Genomic DNA, 20,786 nt, shown 5'->3' on the forward strand with positions numbered 1-20,786 from the left:
TTGTGTTAATGACCAGTTAAACGTTTTGTTCACAAAGTGGCCTGTGAGTGTAAGTAATCAATAGAGCAAGCAGCTGGATGTCTATACAACTCGCAGATAGTTATGAACATTAGCCAGTTCAACTGGTCTCTCAGTCTGAAACTTGGCATCAAAATATCTGCCTGCTGCGGTCGTAAATGAGAAAACTGCATCAAAAACAGCAAAGCTGTGGGCCATAAAACCAAAACAGTCAGCTGCAAAATGCTAAAAGTCCTCATCTAGCTGAGGGGAGTGTCAGGCAAGTCAAATATTACACAGAAATGTGACCATTTTTTCATATAAATAGCTTTAAATGCAACATGAAACATCTGTCACAGATTTAATAACAAATTAATTTAAATGCCAGTAAAATATATTAGAAACTGGCTGTCTTTCATCTTAAGTGGCTGAAGAACTGTTGAGACGGTAAGGAGAAAAACATCCAGTACACCAAACAAAATTTCAAGCCTCCCTGTTTATTTCAAAGCTCACGAGTAGGGATTACAAAATTACAGTGCTTCAATTGCAACAGTTCAAGGAGTAGTAGGAGGAGAGTAGGAGAGATGACAGACCAGTCGAGGAATTTTGAGCAAGTCATGCAAAAAGGTGTGGGAGAAGGCCTCCGTTATAATAGCACCCTTTGTGGAAAAAATAAATCCATCTGTCCATAGGTCAGTGCAAAAATAGTAATGAATATATGCATACAAAGAAAATAGATATATATTTATATACTGTATATATTTGAGTGTTTACTATAGACACAAAGAAAGATATAGAGACTTGTAGAGTGAAGCCCATTGTCACCGGAGCCTGAGCCCAAAGCAGAGACTCTTAAACAAGTCTAGTCGTAAAGAGTGCACATCAAACGTGACAGCTTGATATTGTTCTAATACAGAACCATATTTCCGAATAAAAGGGAACAGACCCAAATGCCTTTTTGGAGCTGTCAGTCTGGCGATGACCTCTACAGAAAGAGCAATGTGAGAAAAAACAGACAGCACCATAATGACTGCGAGTGTCCCTCACAGACCAGGAGCACACAGCATGCTTCGTTTCCGATCGGAGAGCAATGTACAGTATGACGGTTACATTATTCAGTCAAATAGATCGTTACATTTAAACAAAAAAAAAAAGCCATGTGCCTCTGCGATTGTAAGAATCAGCAAATGGGATGAAAAGGTATACTTTTCCTTTACAACAATGGCTCAGATAATAAGCTCTCTCTTTTTTCTTTTTATTTCTTTTCTCTTTTTATTGGCAAATGGTAGTCACCAAATATAAATGCACATCTACAAACGTGTGGTAAATGGTTATTATTATTATTATTATACCTTTTCATCATAATCAGATATTGTAAAGCACCAGTAGACACCAGTGACAACAGCAACAACAACAAAAAAATACATAGGACAGACATTTTTTTTTTAAACTTCTTTGTCGGTGAATCACACAAATCTCACTTTTTGAGGCTGCAAACTTGTTATTCATGCTCGAAATGTTCACAGAGACCTCGAAACTATCAAACAATAGCTGAAAACAGCCCGTTATATATTCGTTCGTTTTGCATAGCATGAAGTTTCACATGAGGGATTTTTTTTTCAAGCTTATTGTCGTGAATGTTGGTTTGTAAAGCCTTACTGAGTACACTGTATGCGTATTCACTTTGCTATGAAAACGTCTCAATCTTACCGACTGAACTTTTTCTTCAAAACTGAATAAACAACAATGAAAAAAAACCTTTCGGGTTTGGTTTTAAGATATAATTTGCTTACAGTGGACTGCGAAGCAGATGTTTTTTCGACACTGATACTTAGCCCTGTGCTTCTTTGCATGCCTTTTATTTCATGCAGACAGTGGAGAGCTGAACAGAAACCAGAAGAACATTATGACTATAAAGAGAACTGGGACCGTAATTTGTAAGGAAGCTGCTTCAAATCAGCTCGGGAAGAAGGCATAAATCACTGGCTGTTTGTTTTAACTTCAGTTGAAAGATTACATGCTCTTTTATGTACTGGGAAAACTTTGAAAGCCCTTGGGTTTATCAAATCTAAACCAATTAGGTCAAAGACGCATGGTTTCCACGCGATAACAAGGCAATTTTTCTTTGTTTGAAAAGGAAATTTTAAATTTTCCAACAGTGTTGATCTGCTGAATATTTTATGGCTGTGCACACATTTAGCTCTAGACGAGGTCTTTAGTGACTGATCGGTTCTATGAGTGGAAAGGCTTAAACCGCAGCTCATCCCACCTGGGTAGGTAAATGCTTCCTTTTTTACTATGAGCACTCAACAGGTGAGACAATCGAATGCGCCAAGACAAATTAGGATGAATGCAAAATTCAGCACGTGCAGCGGCAACGCAGCAATCTACAACATGGATGAGAGCGAAGTCTACCAAGTAGAGTCTTAATATATTTGTTTTATGGGTCAGGGGTGAGTATATTAGTGAAGCAGGAAGTGCATATAATCGTGCCGAGCTCATTTACAATTAGATTTCCTTTCAAATGCCACCACTTGGTTGGACTCGCACAAAGAGCATTTTAACCTCCAGGGGTTTCTTCCTAAACGTCCGCACGTTGATTAAGAATGGCAGAAACAATCTTAGAAGAGTGATGTCTACGTAGCTCCTTTCAGACACTCACGTTTCTATTAATCTGACCGCTTTGCAACAGTCTTGCAAACAGACAGGCGTGTTTCTCGTGCAACTTTGCGAGCTGCCTCAGCTCACCAGAGAATGCCCCGAATGTCAGAAAAATGGAAATAACATTTTATCTCACCAACTCAGCATCTAATTAACGGATGTAATTAAAACATTCCTCTATGATGCATTTGCTCTTCTCAATGAAAGACAGAGAGAGAGATCTCCTTCTCTGAGCCTGTGGCAGGGACGGGGCGCAGCACTCTCAGCAGCACCCTGCAGCACACACACAGACGCGCAGAGTGATAGAGACCCTGCTCTTGGTGGCAATGGCGACGAGACGTTCAAAAGTGTGCCATCTCTCGATTAATAACTCAATGAGAACCATACCCGCCACACATGAAAGACGTGATCAGTGTGATCTTCTTCACTCTCTTTGGCCATGTCTGCATGAAGCGGTGAGAAGCATTAATTTAAAGATGTTATCCGAATGACAGAATGCCATCATTTATACAGGTTAGCGAGGCAACGTGAAGTCTCTCGTGTCTGAAAAGAGCTGAGACAAAGGAGCGGGGCAGTTTTGCCTGGGAGCTAACATTTGACCTCTGCGTGTTCTGCATTCGTGCGTACATGTTAAGAGTGCCATGCGCAGGCCCACTGGTGACGCATGAATTAAGGCATTGATAGAGGCACTAGAGCAGCACGTGACAGCAGCGCTTGCCTATGCAAGGAAGAAGAGCTCACTTAACTGTAGCTTCGTGACAGGAAGTTGCACGAGATTAGACGATGGTCACGCTGCTACCACACCACCACCCTCACTGTCACATTAAACTGTAACCCACGAGTGCATGGTTTTTTTTTGTACCTCAACTTAACTTTGCTACCTTAGAATCGGCTGAACCATAGCTCAAAATATAGGGCACTGACAAGAACATAAGATGAGGCCACAACGGGGACTTAACAGTACAACAGAGCAGGCTCACGGATGAACTGGAGCGAAAAAAACGACTAGGAGACAGAAGCAGGCAGTGATATTCCTCCATTGTGTTACATTAAACAACTCCAGTAGCCCTGTTTGACAATATTCACTGTAATTTCAAAGTGTTCCTTCAACTGCCAGCAGCCATGCATTAAAAAAAAACAGAAAAGAAAAGCTCATATGGCTGTCTATTACTATGTATATTGCTAAAAGATATGCATATGTAGATGCAGGAATGGGAAATGAAGATAGTGAAGAAAACGCACTCAGTATGAATTTTGTTTCAGCGGACGAAAACCCCCATAAGCCCCCCACCCCACCCCCCATCTCCTACCTCTGCCTAAAATACAGCATACTTATGCACATTGAACTGAACAACAGTAATTTACATTAACATCAAAACCGTTGTTCAGCAAAGAGCTGGAAATATTTTTGTATTATCAAGTCCGATATATACACATAAGATCAAGGTCTCAGTTGCATTCCACTCTGAAATTATTGCACAGTAAGCCGCTGTGGGCTTGTCATGGTCACCCCCATAAACCCCTGTATAAAAATAAAACAACATTAACACACCAAACAAGTCTTTATTTGTTTTTTTTGTTTGTTTTTTTTGGACAGGCACTGCCGTGGCCAACCCCGCCTGAGTCTGCAAACATAAACTGTGTGCCACAGTGTGAGCTTTAAGAGTTTCTTCTGTCAATATCTACCCCTAAGCGCACAGAATCTCTTTTCCAAACAGATTTCCTTCTCCGTCATTTAAGCTCCTCTGCAGTCACAAGTGGAAAGCTCGCCACCGACCGCTTCCTGTCTTTCTAGCTCTCTCCTCTGGGACTTCAGCCAGGTCCAAACAGTGGGGATTTTTGGCATTTCTCTTCGCCACTGACCCAGAGCTTTGGCATTCTCAAGAGTCAAGAAAAATTCGGCGACTCTCACACTCCAAATTGGCTCAGATCAGCCAGTCTCCGCTGGCAGATGGAGACTTGGTACAAGTGCGAGCATTGGAGGGGGAGTGGTCGAGAGGTTAATCTAGACGACGGTTTCCACACCAATCAACTTTGGCGTGAGGATTCGTGGCGTTATTCCACTGTTGAGGTCGTCCTCAAACTCCAGCAGCTGGCCCATGAAGTTAAGGTTCGGGGAGATGATGGGCCTCCTGGTTTTGACAAACTTGTAGGCGTCCGTCATGGTCATCCAGGTGTGCTTCATCAGGTAGGCGATCACAATGGTGGCTGAACGAGACACGCCTGCCTGGCAGTGGATCAGGAGGCCCATACCCGATTGGTGTGCTTCCTCTGCAGAAAGAACATGGAAACAGTTAGCCCATGAGGAAGTCCAGTCATCACACATGATTGGATAATGAACCTTCCTTTGTGCCTTCAGGTGTTCAGAGAGTAAACCTTTCTGAACTTTAGATTATAAGGTTTTGTTTTTATCTACTTCAGTCTTTACACCGTGAAATGCTACTAGGAGCTACCTTTAAGGCTCTTTTCTGAACTGAGGGGTTTCTGTCATGTTTCAGGCCTTATTAGAGAACAAAATGACTAGATTTGCATAAGAAGTTACTGAGGATGGCCTCTGTCTATGCAGCTACCCTTGGAAAGACCCTGAATCTACTCTAATGGTCATCAAACCTCATCTTTATTGATATATACAGAGGTTTAAAAACTCGTCATTAGGGGTACGGGGCAGGTCGTCAAATGTCGTCTTTATGAGGAAAGAGTTAATTCTGCATTACAGCAGCACATCAACTACAGATCGAATTCACTGGATCCAACATGCCAGGACATGGAGCTCTTTTGAAACCTTCAGTTCAGCTAAGTGGAGTTTTTGATTGTGAGTTAGATCTAGGACCTTCCTCCCTTCAGGCAGCAAAGAAATTTCAATAGATCAGCTCAGACTATGTGAGCCATCCAGTTTAAACAAACTTTAGTCATCCATATGAGAAAAAAACAGCACTATTGTTTCCTTACATAAAATATCCCTTTGTGTTCCTAACATTAACATTTTTAATTGCGTGGAGGGGACTGGAGTATGTATAATAAGATAAGGGAGAGAAAAAAGGTGAATGAGTTCATCCTTTTTACAAATACTTCAACCCAAAACAAAAACTCTTTTGAATCCGTCTAACAATGCCGAATTTCTGAGGTTTTGTCTCTAACCTTCAGAAAATAAAATGAATGCATTCAAAGGACGTGAGAGCGAGCTGCTCTAAACCAACTATTCCAGTGTCAGAGGGATGATTCATGACCTTTCCTTTTTTAACCAAGCGGTTCCTGCACTAGAATTTAAAGAAATAAGTGTGAGTCACGAGAAGATTTACAAGAAAACACACAAAAGGAAGTACTCATTACATACAGATTATTTTTATACTATGCGCGATAACCTCACATGACACAATGTGAGCTCTTGTAATGTAGACAGTTTATGAACCAACATTTTTGTTTGTTTAACTGCTGACAGCTCTGTGCAACCAGCAGTGAAAGTTTTATGTCATGTGACTTTTTAAATACGCCAGCTTCCCAGTGAGATGGCCGAGCTTGAGTCCAAATGTGTACTGTGACGCTAAGAGGTGATTTTCATACCAATGAATTCAAACGCCTCCTCAAAGTACTGCCGCAGGTTCTGCTTGTTGCTGTCGGTGGCAGGCAGGCGCTTGTAGACAAAGAGGCCCGTGTCATAGTGGTAGAGCGGCAGGTGGGTGGTTACATTTAGGATGTAGCCGATGTTCAAGCGCTGCAGCAGTTTGATGTCCTGAGCGTCGTGCTCGTTCCCCAGGTAGAGGAAGGGCAGGATTGGCGTCAGCTCTGCGTTCTCTATGTCCGGGGTGGAGGGCAGGGAGTGAGGTAGAGCCCCCGTCAGGCCAGCAGCTGCGCCCGTGTCCAAGCCTTCGTGAAGGTGCAGCGAGTGCTCACACAGGTTTTCATGGCTCTGCCTGAAGCTGCTAAGGCCTCCTGTGAATGGAGAGAGAAAGGCTGATGTAGGGCGGGTTTAATGCTTCAAAAAAAAATGAGTTAAACTCTCAAACAACACTTTTTTCTTCAGTTTGTTTTTTCTAAATCCAGACTGGACCCTTTTGGTGTCAGCAGATAGAGCATGAAGATGACATGGCACGGGTTAAAGGCTCAATTCCCACAGGAGCGCAGTTTTGCTAAAAATAAACATGCTTATATGTCTGACCACCACATGAAACACGAAACAGCTAAGCAGGACAACCAAGCTTTGCATACACATCTGATAAAAGCAGATAAAAGCTCTGAAGCCCTGAAAACATTACAAACCCCAGACGCCACTGTTATATTTGGTTCTAATTTGAATGCTGCATTTAGATAATAGGAAGCCATTGGCCAAGTGAACTTGCTTTGAAAACCAGACCCAAAGTTGCCTGCAGGACATTTTCCACTAGCTCATGTACACACAGGCGCATCTGTTTATCTGTTAATGTGAAGGTAAATAGGTGCACTGAGTTTTAAATACACTATTCACTTCTCCAAATAACCGGTTTGCACCTGTTTGCACCAGTGATACCATCAGCCAAAGGTTCCCTTCAGCACTGGAGCTCTGGGGAGGGGTCCAAGTATCAGTTCATGTATTGTTCACAGTGCAAGAGCTGACATAATGCCATGTGAGGTCATCGCACAACCATACAACTTCCCCTGTGGTGGAGAGCAGGTGACACTCCTGTCAACTGTCGGTTTCCATCGTGAAGCAGCCCCACTGTTAAACAAAGACATCACCCTAAACGTGGTATGATAGTCGCCAAGCCCTCATTATCATGGTAGTAATTACACTGTGGTAAATATAAGAAGGGGAAGTGTTCACAGGACCTGCAACAACAAGCTCAACGCTCAAACACCTTGGGGAATTTCCACTGAAATGGAGTTCATTTCCAGATTTTTTTTTAGAAAATGCCCAAAAGAGTGACCAATTTTAATAATAAGATGAATAATATTCATGATGTTAATGTTTTTATGGGCTTTTTCGGCGGTGCAGGTAAAGCACTTGTATCGGGTGTACAACTCTTGTTATATAGATTAGAGAAATCACAATATTTTACAATTATTTTTTTTAAAGCTATATTGTATCTGTATTTTATAGCCATTTAGAAAAACCTTGCCTAAAGAAATAAAACTATTAGGACATTTTTTCCTCTCACTGATTATTATCTCTCAACAGAAAGACTAAACACATATTTATATCAAGCAAACTTTATCATTTAAACATTCTCAAGAATATAAGCCCTGTTCTACTTTTAGCTCTCCTTTTGGTCTCCACCAGCTCATGAAGGAGTTATCCCTTAGCTGCTAAATGCACTGAAGCATGAAGACTGAGCATCAGAATGGAAAGGAAAGGTGATTTAAGTGACTCTGCACGAGGCATGGTTATTGGTGCCAGAAGTGAGTGTTTCACAAGCTGCTGATTTACTTTGATTTTCCGACAACTATCTCTCTGGTTTACAGAGAATGGTATGAAAAACAGACAATATCCAGTGAGCGGTATCTCTCTGACTGAAAATGCCTTGTTGATGCCAGAAGAAGAAAGACCGTACTGCAACAGGCAAAAATGAATGAAATACCCCTTTGTTACAACTGAGGTATGACGAACACCCTCTCCGAATGCACAGCATGTCAAACCTTGAAGTATGCAAACAGCAGCAGAAGACCACACCAGGTGCCACTCCTGTTTCCAGCTACAAACAGGAAACTGAGAGTACAATTTCCATGGGCTCCCAAAATCAAACAGATGATTGGAAAAAAACACTGACTGGTCTGATGAGTGTTGATTTCTGCTGCGGCATTCAGATGGCATGCCGAGAGTTTGGCATAAACAACATGATGGCATGGATCCTTCCTGCCTCGTATCAATGGTTCAGGCTGGCGATTGCTGTGTAATATCATGATGGATATGTTCTTGACACACTTTGGGCCCCTTAGCTCTAAGTGAGCATCATTTAAATACCACATCCTAAAATACTACTGTGAGTTGTTGACCATGTCCCTTAAGGACCATCTTCTGATGGCTGCTTCCAGCATTATAACGCGCCATGTCACAAAGCTAAAATCATGTCAAACTGTTTTTTTAAACATGACAATGAGTTCACTGTATTCAAAAGACCTGCACAGTCATTGGATCTAAAGCCAGTAGAGCACATTTGTGAGGTACTAGAACATGAGAGTCACACCATGGATGTGCAACAAATCTACATCAACTGTGTGATGCTGTCATGTCAATATGGACCAAAATCTCTGAGGAGCATTTCCATCACATTGTCAAATCTATGCCATGAAGAATGACGGCAGTCCTGAAGGCAAAAAGGAGGTCCAGCCCAGTACTAGCAGGGTGTATATATATAATGGCTGTGTATCATAAATGGGCGATCGTGGCTCAAGAGTTGGGAGTTCGCCTTGCAATTGGAAGGTTGCCGGTTCGAGCCCCGGCTTGGACAGTCTCGGTCGTTGTGTCCTTGGGCAAGACACTTCACCCGTTGCCTACTGGTGGTGGTCAGAGGGCTCGGTGGCGCCAGTGTTCGGCAGCCTTGCCTCTGTCAGTGCGCCCCAGGGTGGCTGTGGCTACATGTAGCTTACCATCACCAGTGTGTGTGTGAATGGGTGGATGACTGGATGTGTAAAGGGCTTTGGGGTCCTTAGGGACTAGTAAAGCGCTTTACCTAAATTTGAAAAATTCCAACCTGTAATCTGACCATTTACTTTTACCTCTACTGCGCAGAGGTAACTCATTATTATTATAATAACAGCGTTCTTTTGAGTAACCTTATTGGGAAGCTGATTTCAGTTAAACGTCAAAATAAAGCCACATTACGGAAGCATTAGGGAAGGTTAAAGGGAAAGCTATCCATCACGAGTTGGTATAGACCAAAATTAACACTAAAACAGGGGTATTAATGTGCAGATGACAGCGTTTCAGAGTCGCTTTCCCAGTTTTAGAGCAAAAATTCAACAAAGGCTCTAAAACATTGGGCGATATACACATTCCTTTGCACACAAAAGCAAAATATTTAGCTGTAAATAAAAGCTGCCTCTATTGCAATTTGTTGTGACTCTATTATTACTCCATTAAACATTAGTAACAAGCAAATATCTGCCATTTTAATCTATATTTGGGAAAAACAAATTTAGCTAGCCGCACAATGTAAATGAGAATGTGAACAATGCAAATTAGTTCTGGCTCAAACTGAATAAGCATATTTTTATTCTCAAATTCAGCTTTCATAGTAAACCGAGAACAGCAGAACCCCCAGAAGAAGCACGGTGCCGTGAGATGAAGTCTGCCAAGTGTGACTGTCTGTCATTATCTGCGACTAAAACTGACAAAAGTGAAAAACACGAGAAGTGTCTCGATCACTTTCATAAGCCACTGGCTCAGTTCCTGTTCAGAAGCTACCGCTTCTGCCTCGCAAGGCCTCTCGCACCACAGACCTGCTTTTTTCCAGCCCTTACCCTAAACCCTCCAACACTACTGACATGCTGTTTATGGCAATTCTGACGGATTAGGTGTAACCTATATCTGCTTTTAGCTGCAGCGGGGCAGGGGACAGAAGATCTTGTGTTTCCAGTGAAGTAGAGACACACACCGTGGCCATATTTACAATAAATCATGATGGAGACATGTTTGGTAGCTCTAAAATAACAGACTCTGGCTAAATTATTCAACAGCATTTGCACAAGTATGTTCCAGATGTGTTATTTTTACTGCTGCCTGAAATAACACATTTCTACAAATAATTTAAGGAAGTAAAGAATAATGATGGCTGCACATTACAGCAGCAAAGTCCTTACAGCAACAAAAAAAATGTTCACGGTTTTTAGTGAAATATTACATAATATAAAACATGCATGTATGCTGAATGGAATAAAGGCTCCAGGCAAGAATGCACATGTGACGAGAAGGCAGAAACTAGCCATCGCCGATGCTGATAAAAGTAGAGGAAAGTGAGCCTGTGCTATTTGATCCCCTTTAGCAGAGAGGATGCTCGCATTTTGCAAGAATTAAACCAGAGGAAGAAAGAGCAAGACAGTCTGCCTGTTCCTCCCACTGAGGCAGCTTCAGACAGACACACGTGCAGGATGAGAGACTGAGGAGAAGCCTCGTCTATCAAAGTACACAGGAGGACCAGAGGAACAAGTGAAAGCAACAGACGAGAAGAGACGAGATCAAGGTGCTGTGATCTTACGGCTAGGCTGTGACTGGGAGGCATACAGGAACACTCGCAGCCCAACCCCCAAACCCACCAAATACGACATACTTCTCCAGCTTCAAACACACCAACCAAAGATAGAAAACATGGCAATGACCCAGGGACTGCTATCTCACCAGGCTGCCTTATTTAATAACAGCTGCTTCTAGCTCTCTGCAAAAAACAGAAAAATAAAATAAAAGGGGAAAAAAAAGGTGAGAGCGAGTCATATAGAAAGCTCTTAAAGAGCGTGTGCATATGTTTATGCATGAGCGCGATGCAGGCAGTGGATGCAGAAGCTGTTATCTGTGGTGTTATAACTGCTGTGAGGCTTAAGTCCACAGCTCACTGGGTGATAAAACTAAAACGCTGTGGTGACAGGCAAAAAAAAAGAAAGAAAATCAGCTGGCCCGAACAATAAAGACAAACGTTTAGGAGGCTTTAAACACACTATTATTCTACCACATTTGTTTCATGTTAGTTTATATTGCGACTAAGCTTCTAGCGCTGATTAAATCAGACACTTGCTACAGAGTCCCTCCAAAGTCAGGCTAAACCCCATGAAATTGCGGTTTCTACCCCCTTTTTGTAAATGAAAGCCCTCATTAGTTGCTTGTTTTTCACTTATCTCCCACTTTGATGCTTCTACTTCAAGTGTTACCTTTGAGGATGATTGGGTCCTTGCCCTCCCTCCTCAGTGATTCCAGGACCACATGTAGAGGCTGAGTGGATGTCAGCCGGTTCGGGTCTGTGGTGCTCTCATCATAAACCACAATCTCTTTAGAGAAGATGCCCTTAAAAGAGTCCTTGCCCTCACGGCAGGAAATGAGGTCCAGCACAGTGATCTTGCCCTGCTGCAGCCGTCTCCGGCTGATCTTGTCAGAGCAGTTAATGTGCACGGCCCCCCGGATGTGGCTCTTGTTGTACTCCATGAAGGGCCGGCAGTCAATGATGACCGGCACGGGCCCCACAGGGTGACCCATGGGACAGCAGGTTATCCGCTTGGCCAGCTCATTGGGGTGGATGACCCTCACGGTGGCTAGGGCCTTCGGTGTGCCAGGGGCGAGACTGGGGGCACTTAATGCTTCATGGCTGCTGACCATTGGGGTAGGGGGCCCGGCGTAGCTGAGATTGGGGCTACTGGCGCTCACCTGGCTGTGGCTGAGGCTCTGGCTGTCCTTCTCATAGGTTGTGACAGAGCAGCAGCTGGCACTGCTGCATCCACACGACAATGAGCGCGTGGAGCCCTTGGATGAGGGCATATACGTTACAAGATTGGCCGTCGCCCGGATCTTCACCACGGTGGTGCTGATTACGGTCTTGTCGATGCTGCTGGTGGTGATGGAGTCCAGGTAGCTGGTGTCCAGGCGTAGTTGGAGTTCCTGAGGTCGGATTGGCCTTGGCAGCGCCACCACAATTCTGTCGTCGAGGGGAGATGGAGGCATGGGGAGACCGAGGACTGGACTTTCACGGAGAACTCAACAAGTCGCTCTGTGGAAAGGATAAGTTTTTGAATTAATCCCGGCTGCGAGAAGACGTCCCCTCGTCTGTCTGAACACCATGCAAACTAGGAAACGGCTGCAGAAGCCAAATATTAGTAATGTCAACACCTGCAGGGCGACACCCAAGTTGGTGGGAAAATTTAGGTGTGACAGACCGGCCACTAATAATAAACAGTTAAATCATCAAGACTCTCCTGTAACTGAATCACTGTTGGGTGTAATTAATATGAATCATCCCCCAGACACCGCACACACGTGAGTGATGCTTAATTTTTCATCCCAACTCTGGTGTGGCTGATTCAAAAACAGGAAGAGGTAAAGAGAGAAAGAAGAAGAAAAAAAGATAAAATACTGCATCAATGCTACGCTGCAGTTTTGTCTCACCCAAATGGAAAGACGGGGTACCAAAAAAGAAGGGTGGCATTTCCTTTGGATCAGAAGCCTGAGCATTTTAAAAGCATGTCATCTTGGCATATTATGTAAAGACACCCGCCGAGCTTTGCCTGTCCCGGCCGCTGCCATCCTTTATGCACGGTGCAGGTTCAGCAAAAGCAGAAATCATTCATGGCCAAATTCATTGAAAAAACCGGCATGAGAACGTGCCGAGAATGTGATATGGCTTTCAGGAGGAGACTAACTGATCAGATGAGCTGCAGACTGAAGGAAATCCAATTTCACACCACCGCCGTGAATAATTTCTAAAAAGATTAATACGGGATGACTGATTTAAACAAAAAAATAAAAATAAAGAAAAATAAGGTACAGATTGTAACTTTGCCGCATTTGTCAGGACTGAAGCCCATTAAGCCTGCGGGGCTTATAAAATAAGAGAGAATTTATAATACACACACACACACACACACACACACACACACACACACATACACTATATATATATATATAGATAGATAGATATACTCAAAATGGTTCCAGCAATTGAATATTCTGCTTCATTAATTATGGAATCGCGTGAAATCTCTATGACCGTGCATTTCAAGAACAACTTGTGCCACTGATTCCCAAACTTGCTCTGCGTTTCTGCTTACCGGTGAGTGTCGCGGTTGACCGTAGACGGATTTATTATCTCCGCTCCCCGACAACGTGGCCTCCATTCAGTCCGTCCCAGTGTTGTGGCTGGGCAACATTTTTTAGTACTTTTACCCTGCTGTCCAGAAATAATATTGGAGGAAGTCTGCCAGCCTACAGAAGTCGCGCAGTGGGAATGACGCGAGTACGAGCCAATGCGCGACTTCATTAATATTACATCTGATCCTCCTCGTACATCCAGGGCCGGCCCTGCGGTGGGAGGGATTTGGACGAGCTGCTTGCCTCTCTCTGTGGCTGGCTGAGAGGGGAGGGGGAGCGGTTGTCGCTTCAACGGCCTCCGGTCCGCGCGTACAGATGATGTCACTGGCAGCCAATCAAAAGTCTCTCCAGGAGGCTCGAGGAAGAAGGCAAACAGCATTAATTGAGCTTTATTGGAGTTTAATAGAGTGTTTAAACCGTAGGAAAAGGAAAAGCTGATTCTTTTCTCAGATTATAGTGTTTTATAGTGAAGAGCCTACTGAAAGAGAGGTTTAGGTTATGCCATAACATCATTTTTTTTTCCTTTTTAAAATTTGTTTGCTGTGTTGCTTCAGTTTTTAATTGACTTATGCTTGTTTTGTGTGTTTGATAGAAGTATTTTACTTTATATAATTTATTTTAAAGCCTATGTGTCTCATCATTTGTCTAAAATCTACATTGAGCGACCGCTTTGTTAGGTTGGAACCTCTTTTTATCTTCAAAACTGTCTTAAATCTTTGTGGCACAGACTCAACATGATGTTGGAAACATTCCTCTAAGATTTTGGTCAGTTTCTGAAATGCTACCATCCCACACCAGTTAAATCACATTTCTTCCCCATTCTGATGCTCACTTTGTACTTCAGCTAGTTGTCTTGGCAGGATTGGCTAATTAGATTAATACATTAATGAGTCAATAATTTCACTTTTATTTTAGGTGTGTTAAATATATTTTGATGTTGTACTTACGTAGAATTATAACTGACTTAAGTTAAGAATCTAAATATTTCTTTCACTGATTTTTAAAGTTAATGAGAAGCTGTTTTTAGGATCTTGTGCCCCTGTCATGTTTCACACACACTGTCTATAATGAGGGCACAGGGTGTCACATGTGATGTATTTCAGATCAGATGTTCTCATTTCTGGTGGGGCCCCCTGTGCCATCCCATTTTAAAAATCCCAATAACGTCCCTGCCGTGATGGCTGTCTGTTCAGCTGTTTATCACATAATTTAATTTAAAAAATACACCCAATCCTCCACCTTCCCTGTGTCGATTTAGTAGGGGTGTGTATAACTTAACGTTTATACGAATAACTTTCCAAAACCAACAGTTTGACAGTACCACACAGTTCCTGTTGTGATTAGCCGGCTGTGGTGGTAATAAAGCAGCCAGTTTTGTTTTCCATTCTGCATAGAAGTATTTCTGCTAGTTTTCATATGAAAGTGCAAAAATATAAATGTCTTCCTGGTGAGACAGACTGAAGACGTACACAGTTAGACCAAAATATAAATAACACTGCATCTTCTCACTGATCTCCATTGTGGTCAGTTAACCTCTCATATGAAGTGTTTCGTTTTCTAGGAAGCCCCGCCCCTGCAGTAGACATTTAAATAACAAGAACAACACCTGTTTCCTACTGCAAGTCATGATGTCTGTTTTGAAAAAAAAAGGCCTATTGCCAACCCAGAAAGGCTTAAGCGAATGCTACACAACTGCCAGAACTGGTTTACTGAAACAGAGAATGAAAAGATAGTTTGTCCACGTCTTGGTTTAGATCTTCATTGTAAAAAAGAATGATACATTGTTTCTTTCTTTAGATTGACACATTGTTCACCATCGTCTTCCACCAAACATTAATACAAGTCACAGTATCTTTCACATCTTTATTGAAAGTACTCACTGAACTGTTGAAAGTGCCACAGGATAAAATAAGTGCCTCTAAAACCTAGATTTAACAGCCTTTTTGAGCCTCCTATAGCACCAGTAATCACATACAAAGACAACAGCGTAATTTTAGGCCCTTCTTTTTTACATAGCTGCTCCCGAGTAGCCATAGTCACAGCATGTTGGTCATAATTGGCTCAAGTCCAATCAAGTTTAAGCACTGGGCCTCTCCAAAAGTGTTTTTAAGTTTTCTCTTAGATCAGGCACTACACTATGACCACCTTGCCTAATACCTCGTTAGTCCACTTTTTGTTGGCAAAACAGCCGTGACCTATGAGGCCTGAACTGCAAGATGTTAGCAACACATCCTTTCGAGGTGGGTTGTTTGTCCAGCACATCCCACAGACGCTCAAGTGGATTGAGAGCTGAGGAATTTGGAACCAAAATCAACATCTCAAACGCATTGCTTTACTCCTCAAATCATTCCTGAACCGCTTTTGCTTTGTGGCAGGGTGCATCATTCTGCTGAAAAAGGCCACAGCCATCAGGGAATACCATTTCCATGAAATATTGCACATGGTCTGCAACAATGCTTAGGTAAGTGGTAAATGTCAGAGTAACATCAATAAGGTTTCCCAGCAGAACATTGCTCAAAACATCACACTGCCTCTGCCAGCTTGCTTTCTTCCCATAGTGGACCCTGGTACCGGGTTTTCCCCAGGTAAGTAACGCACCTGGCCATCCATGTGTTGTAAAAGAAGACCAGTGATGGCTATAAGCTCGTTGATTTGCTCATTGCCTCAAATATGTGGTGATGGCTTGTTGGATAGCAGAAGCTTCTCCGGGGTAGTCACCTCATCTGCTTAATAATTTGCATAAAAACCGACTCATAAGAAATGTTAAGAAGCTCCAGTGACTCCTCTAATTTGCTCTTTGGTCTTTACTCAGGCTCGCTTTACATCACTGAGGTAGGGCACACAATTCTGTGGTGAGTAACCACAGTACTAAATCGTGTCCACAGTTTTTCTGACTCAACTAATCATCATTTAAATTCAGATTGCTGTGTAAAAAGTGTCTGACCTCAAGTCTTCTGAGAACAGCCATTACATTTAATAATTTTACATCCCTACAGTGCTCCAAAATGGCCGACTTAGCTTAGGGGATAACTCAAAAACCATCTTAAATGTCCACACTTTGACTAGTTTTTCGGCAGTTTTCTGTATCAGTCAGCAAGTCACTCATGCCACCAGTCAGAAAATTATTTCTTGCCTTTGTAATCAAATATCCTAGAGCTGTTTATGTGTCCTAAGTACTGTTGGTGCTATACTTAAGGGGTTATGTACACTCATCTAACATATTTTGTTTATCTTTCTGTAACTCTGGGGACCAGTTTTTCTAAAAGAAATGTCTTCAAAGGATATTCTCATGTCTTATACCAGTATATAATACTATAATACTAATACCCACCCACCCTAATAATTACACTTAATTGCTCATTCTTGTTCTACAGATTGGAACACCCCTGCCTTTCAAGTTCCCGTGTTCTCCAACAGCATATGATCATCTTCCTTACAACCCTCCCTTACTCAGAGGTAGCTATATTTAACAGCCCTATAACCATAAGTCATGATCTAACAGGGAGTCTGATACAGAAATTTAAATCCAGATGTACAACATCTGAACATAACTCAAAGGATATAAAAAAAAAAAAAGCCATCCAACATATCGCTAAAATCAAGTTAAACCAACTTACTAGTGTGGGCAGATGTTTAAAGGTAGCAGACCCAGTCCTTATTCCATTCACCCTTTTCTAACCTTTCCAAACTCCTCCTTTGGGCTCTGACAGGTGAATATCTCCACTCACCCACTCATGGACTCACGCAGTTGACATTAAAGCTTGAGATTGTTGAGCAACTCTCCTTTCAAACACGAAATGCTTGAACTGTAACTGAATCTCAAGCCATTTATGAATTAGGTGAACATGTTTTCAGGGGTAAAGGTTACCAAAAGGGACACAGGTGAAACATACTCTTTACAATGAATGCAATGAATGAGAACATTTGTAGGTTAATAGACTCTAAATAAAAAAAGGAATAGGGGTCTAAAAAAATCAGGCCAAGTCTAAAGTGCCTTAAATTATAAGTGTCTTAAAATACATGTAGTTTTAAACTTGGTTTCCTTGGTATGTACCTGAATTTGATCCTAGAAAACCTATATGTAGACATAAATTATATAACGAATATTTAGCAATAGTAACACTCCTTTGTGTGATGCTACATGAAGGCTCCAGATTGATCTACTAAGTATGTAATAGTATACTTTCAATGTGATCACCTATAAATGTAATTTTCCCTGGATCAGACCACAGATAGACTGAACTTCAGTGCTAAAACACAGCAGAATAAAAGAGATTAACCTTCTTGTGTAACGCAACACAAGTGACCTGTATGCAGAATGGGGTGGCAGTATTATTGGTGGCAATAAGTAGGTGTCTTTGGCAGGAGTGTTGTTAAGCAAGTGCCAAGTTGGCTGGCTGCGCAGCCCCTGAACGACGGGGACCTATGTTGTGGTGGAAGGGTCTCGTTGGCTTCGAACCCCAAATATAATCTGAGCACTCTATTTATCCTCGCTGGCAACCTGAAACAACGCAGAGCATGTATTATCATTTCTATTATTAGCAGTCTGTACAGTTATTTATAAATGGATGCAGATGATCAAAGCTGATTGGCTTCCCAGTGACTCTGTCAGGGTCCCTGTGCCTACCCGGTCGGCTCAGTATGGCTACATATGTTTTTATTTTCTTTTTTGTTCCTGCTCTCTCCCTTCCCCTCTTTTCCTCCTCCCTCTGCCTGGGCGGAGCTCACCTGTGGGCTCCTGCCCTTGGCCCACGCACCTGGTCGCGATCACGCACCTGTGGCTCATCACGAGAGTGTTCCAGCTCCTTTATAAGATGGCAGCTCTGCGTTTCTCGTTGCTGGATCATTGCCGACCCTCAGTGTAATCCCAGCTCAGTTACCTCTATTGTGTTTTTTCAGCGATTTGCCTTTATAATCCCTTCGTGTCTCTGTGTACAGATTCCCTGGACCAACCCCTGTGTTACCTGAGTGATTGGAGTATGAAGAGGCGCGTGAGGGGTGGACGGAATGAGTGTGTGACTTTCGGCGTCTTTCCCATTCGTGTGTGGACCCCCGGAGCCCGGCTTTCCCCTCACCTTTGTAAATAGATCACCTGGTGTATTGTAATAAAGACTCTTGTGCTTTCAAGACCTAGAGCCTGCACGTGAGTCCGTTCAGTCCCGTTGTGACAGACTCCTGTTTCACTGTGTTTAAGTGTAAGTGAACCAGCACCCCAGGCCAAACTCAGAAGACCATTTTATTGGTATCATACTATAATATTATGGTAATGTAAGCACTCTGTTTAGCAAAGCAATGTGTGAAGATGAAATAAAATGGTTTATCACACTAACTTGTTTTTAGCAGATATGTACTACTGAATCATTTGTGTATTTCTCACAGAACAAGCCGGTACACTCAGACTGCTTATGAACACCTGGTAAGATTAAAACTATCTGCTATTTTATCTACCCTTCATTTATACAGGGCGGGTTGGCAGAACATCCATGTTTATTAATAGCAGATCCCTGGTAGTGAAATAATAAAACAAGAATAGACAGTATTAAGAATCCCTGAATTTTTTTTTTTTTTTACATCAACATATATATATGTGTGGTTTAGAAAGATATTGAGATGGTTCTGGGAATACCGAGTTTTTCTAAGTAAATTGAAGAAATGGACTGAAGGAGTTTTCCTTTAAAAGCAAAAGAAATCATTAAAAGACCCACTAGACTGCCTGAAATTTGCTTTCTCATGAAGCTCATAAGCAAGGCAATGCCAGCAAGTAAGTTTGTAATGCTGACATTTACATGGTCGTAGTATCTAAAATAAGAGCTACATAAAGTTTAGAGAGCCGTGCAAAATATGTGGGCACTTTGGGTGCTTGGATTCTTATCCATTAATGATTTATTCACTGTAACGACAACCACAAACAGAAAGGGGGCTTAAAAAATCTTTAAAAAACTGGGTGAAAGTATAACAAGAAGAGCTAATGAAGGCCAGTCACATTTTACTGGTATTAAAATAAGATGTTAAATGAGAAACAGGAGCTTGGAACAACATTTTAGGAACAACTTCTGGTGGGAAGTCAGACACACGATGTACGTGACTTGATCAGTTATGTAAATTTAACCAGTTCTGCCGGTTAAATTTACATAACTGGTCAAGTCACGTACATCATGTCAAGCTGACACCAAGATTCTGTCAGAGTTTTTCGGTCTACACCAACACTAACTGTTTACATGATCAAGCAGCTGCAACGAATTACCAGGAACCAAATCTATATCATCAAATGTTCAAAAGCGATTTCCTAAAAGTGTTTATGATCAGGAGCTTCTGATAATGGCATGTAGCGAAGTAGATTTTAGATGCTGGCAGGCTAAGGGGAAAGAATGTTGGTTCCTAGAAACACCCAGTTTATTCAGCTGAAGAATGAAAGATTTCAAATGACAGATTTCTGAAGCTAAACATCTTAATGTTACCTTTGCCTTTTTTTTTTAACACACGCATTTTTCTGAATATGTTTTCAAGTAGATAAAATTGGTCCCAGAGTTGTTTTTATATTGTTTTAGAAAGAGTGGCAAGTATTTGTGGAACATATCAGAGAATATATATGTATTCTCATTGCCCATGTTTTATTAAGTCTTTAGTTTTTAACTTTTCATGCAAATATCTAATTAACTAGTCCCATGTCAGCAGCTCAGTACACTTAAGCATGTAGACATGGTCAAGACAACCAGCTGAAGTTCAAACCGAGCATCAGAATTGATTAATTAATTCTTGAGAATGTTTTCAGTATTTTGTTGAAACTGTACCATGACGAATTTTTCCAGTTCTGAAGGCAAAACGAGGTCAAACCCTGAACAAGCAAGGTATGCATATGCAATAAAGTTGTGTGTGTATGTGTTTGTGTGTGCAGAGTAATATGGTGGATGCTCATGTGATAATTGAAACCCTGAAGTCATCGTATGTACAAATAATCACTGTAAGCACAATAGGTAAATTTTATCTAAAAGATACAGTAGACTGTGGTTTTAGTCGCCTCTAGACTTTCTGTGAATTTCACCAAGACCATAATCTGCCTTTCTTTTGAGTGTTCTGAGTAGTTAACCAAACCAGGAAAAAGTTTGCTCATGCTCAAACTGCAACGATCAGATACGGCACTGCATAAGTGCTCGTATAAAAACATTTCCCCTTTATGTTAAATATGACAAACGTGTCAAAAGATGTGTCAAAATTCACATCAGCAGCTCTGTAGATATAACACCTCACTAAGCTAAACTAAATGCTAAAACAAAGTGTGAAAAAACTAAACTAGAAAACTAAGTGAAAGGACAAATCTGAGGAAACACAGTTTATTAGGACTGAGGTATGTAAATCACAGTGAATCAAG

At 41.8% G+C, this 20,786-nt stretch overlaps 1 protein-coding gene and 1 long non-coding RNA gene across 2 annotated transcripts; one reads left to right on the plus strand and one right to left on the minus strand.

Moving 5' to 3' along the window:
* Window positions 1-474: 474 nt before the first annotated feature.
* On the minus strand, window positions 475-13,668 carry dusp10 (dual specificity phosphatase 10). The gene is made up of 4 exons (XM_004550433.4): window positions 13,378-13,668; window positions 11,491-12,320; window positions 6,220-6,588; window positions 475-4,929 (listed from the first exon to the last, which is right to left on the minus strand). The coding sequence occupies exons 2-4, from the start codon at window positions 12,272-12,274 to the stop codon at window positions 4,664-4,666; spliced, it is 1,419 nt and encodes a 472-aa protein (XP_004550490.1). The 5' UTR covers window positions 12,275-12,320; window positions 13,378-13,668; the 3' UTR covers window positions 475-4,663.
* Window positions 13,669-17,833: 4,165 nt separating this feature from the next.
* Window positions 17,834-18,742, plus strand: LOC143412774 (uncharacterized). The gene is made up of 2 exons (XR_013093314.1): window positions 17,834-18,278; window positions 18,356-18,742. It is a non-coding gene; the product is annotated as an uncharacterized LOC143412774 (long non-coding RNA).
* The last annotated feature ends 2,044 nt before the right edge of the window (window positions 18,743-20,786 follow it).

The sequence above is a fragment of the Maylandia zebra genome, linkage group LG15, assembly GCF_041146795.1.
Source record: "Maylandia zebra isolate NMK-2024a linkage group LG15, Mzebra_GT3a, whole genome shotgun sequence".
Lineage (NCBI taxonomy): Eukaryota > Metazoa > Chordata > Actinopteri > Cichliformes > Cichlidae > Maylandia > Maylandia zebra.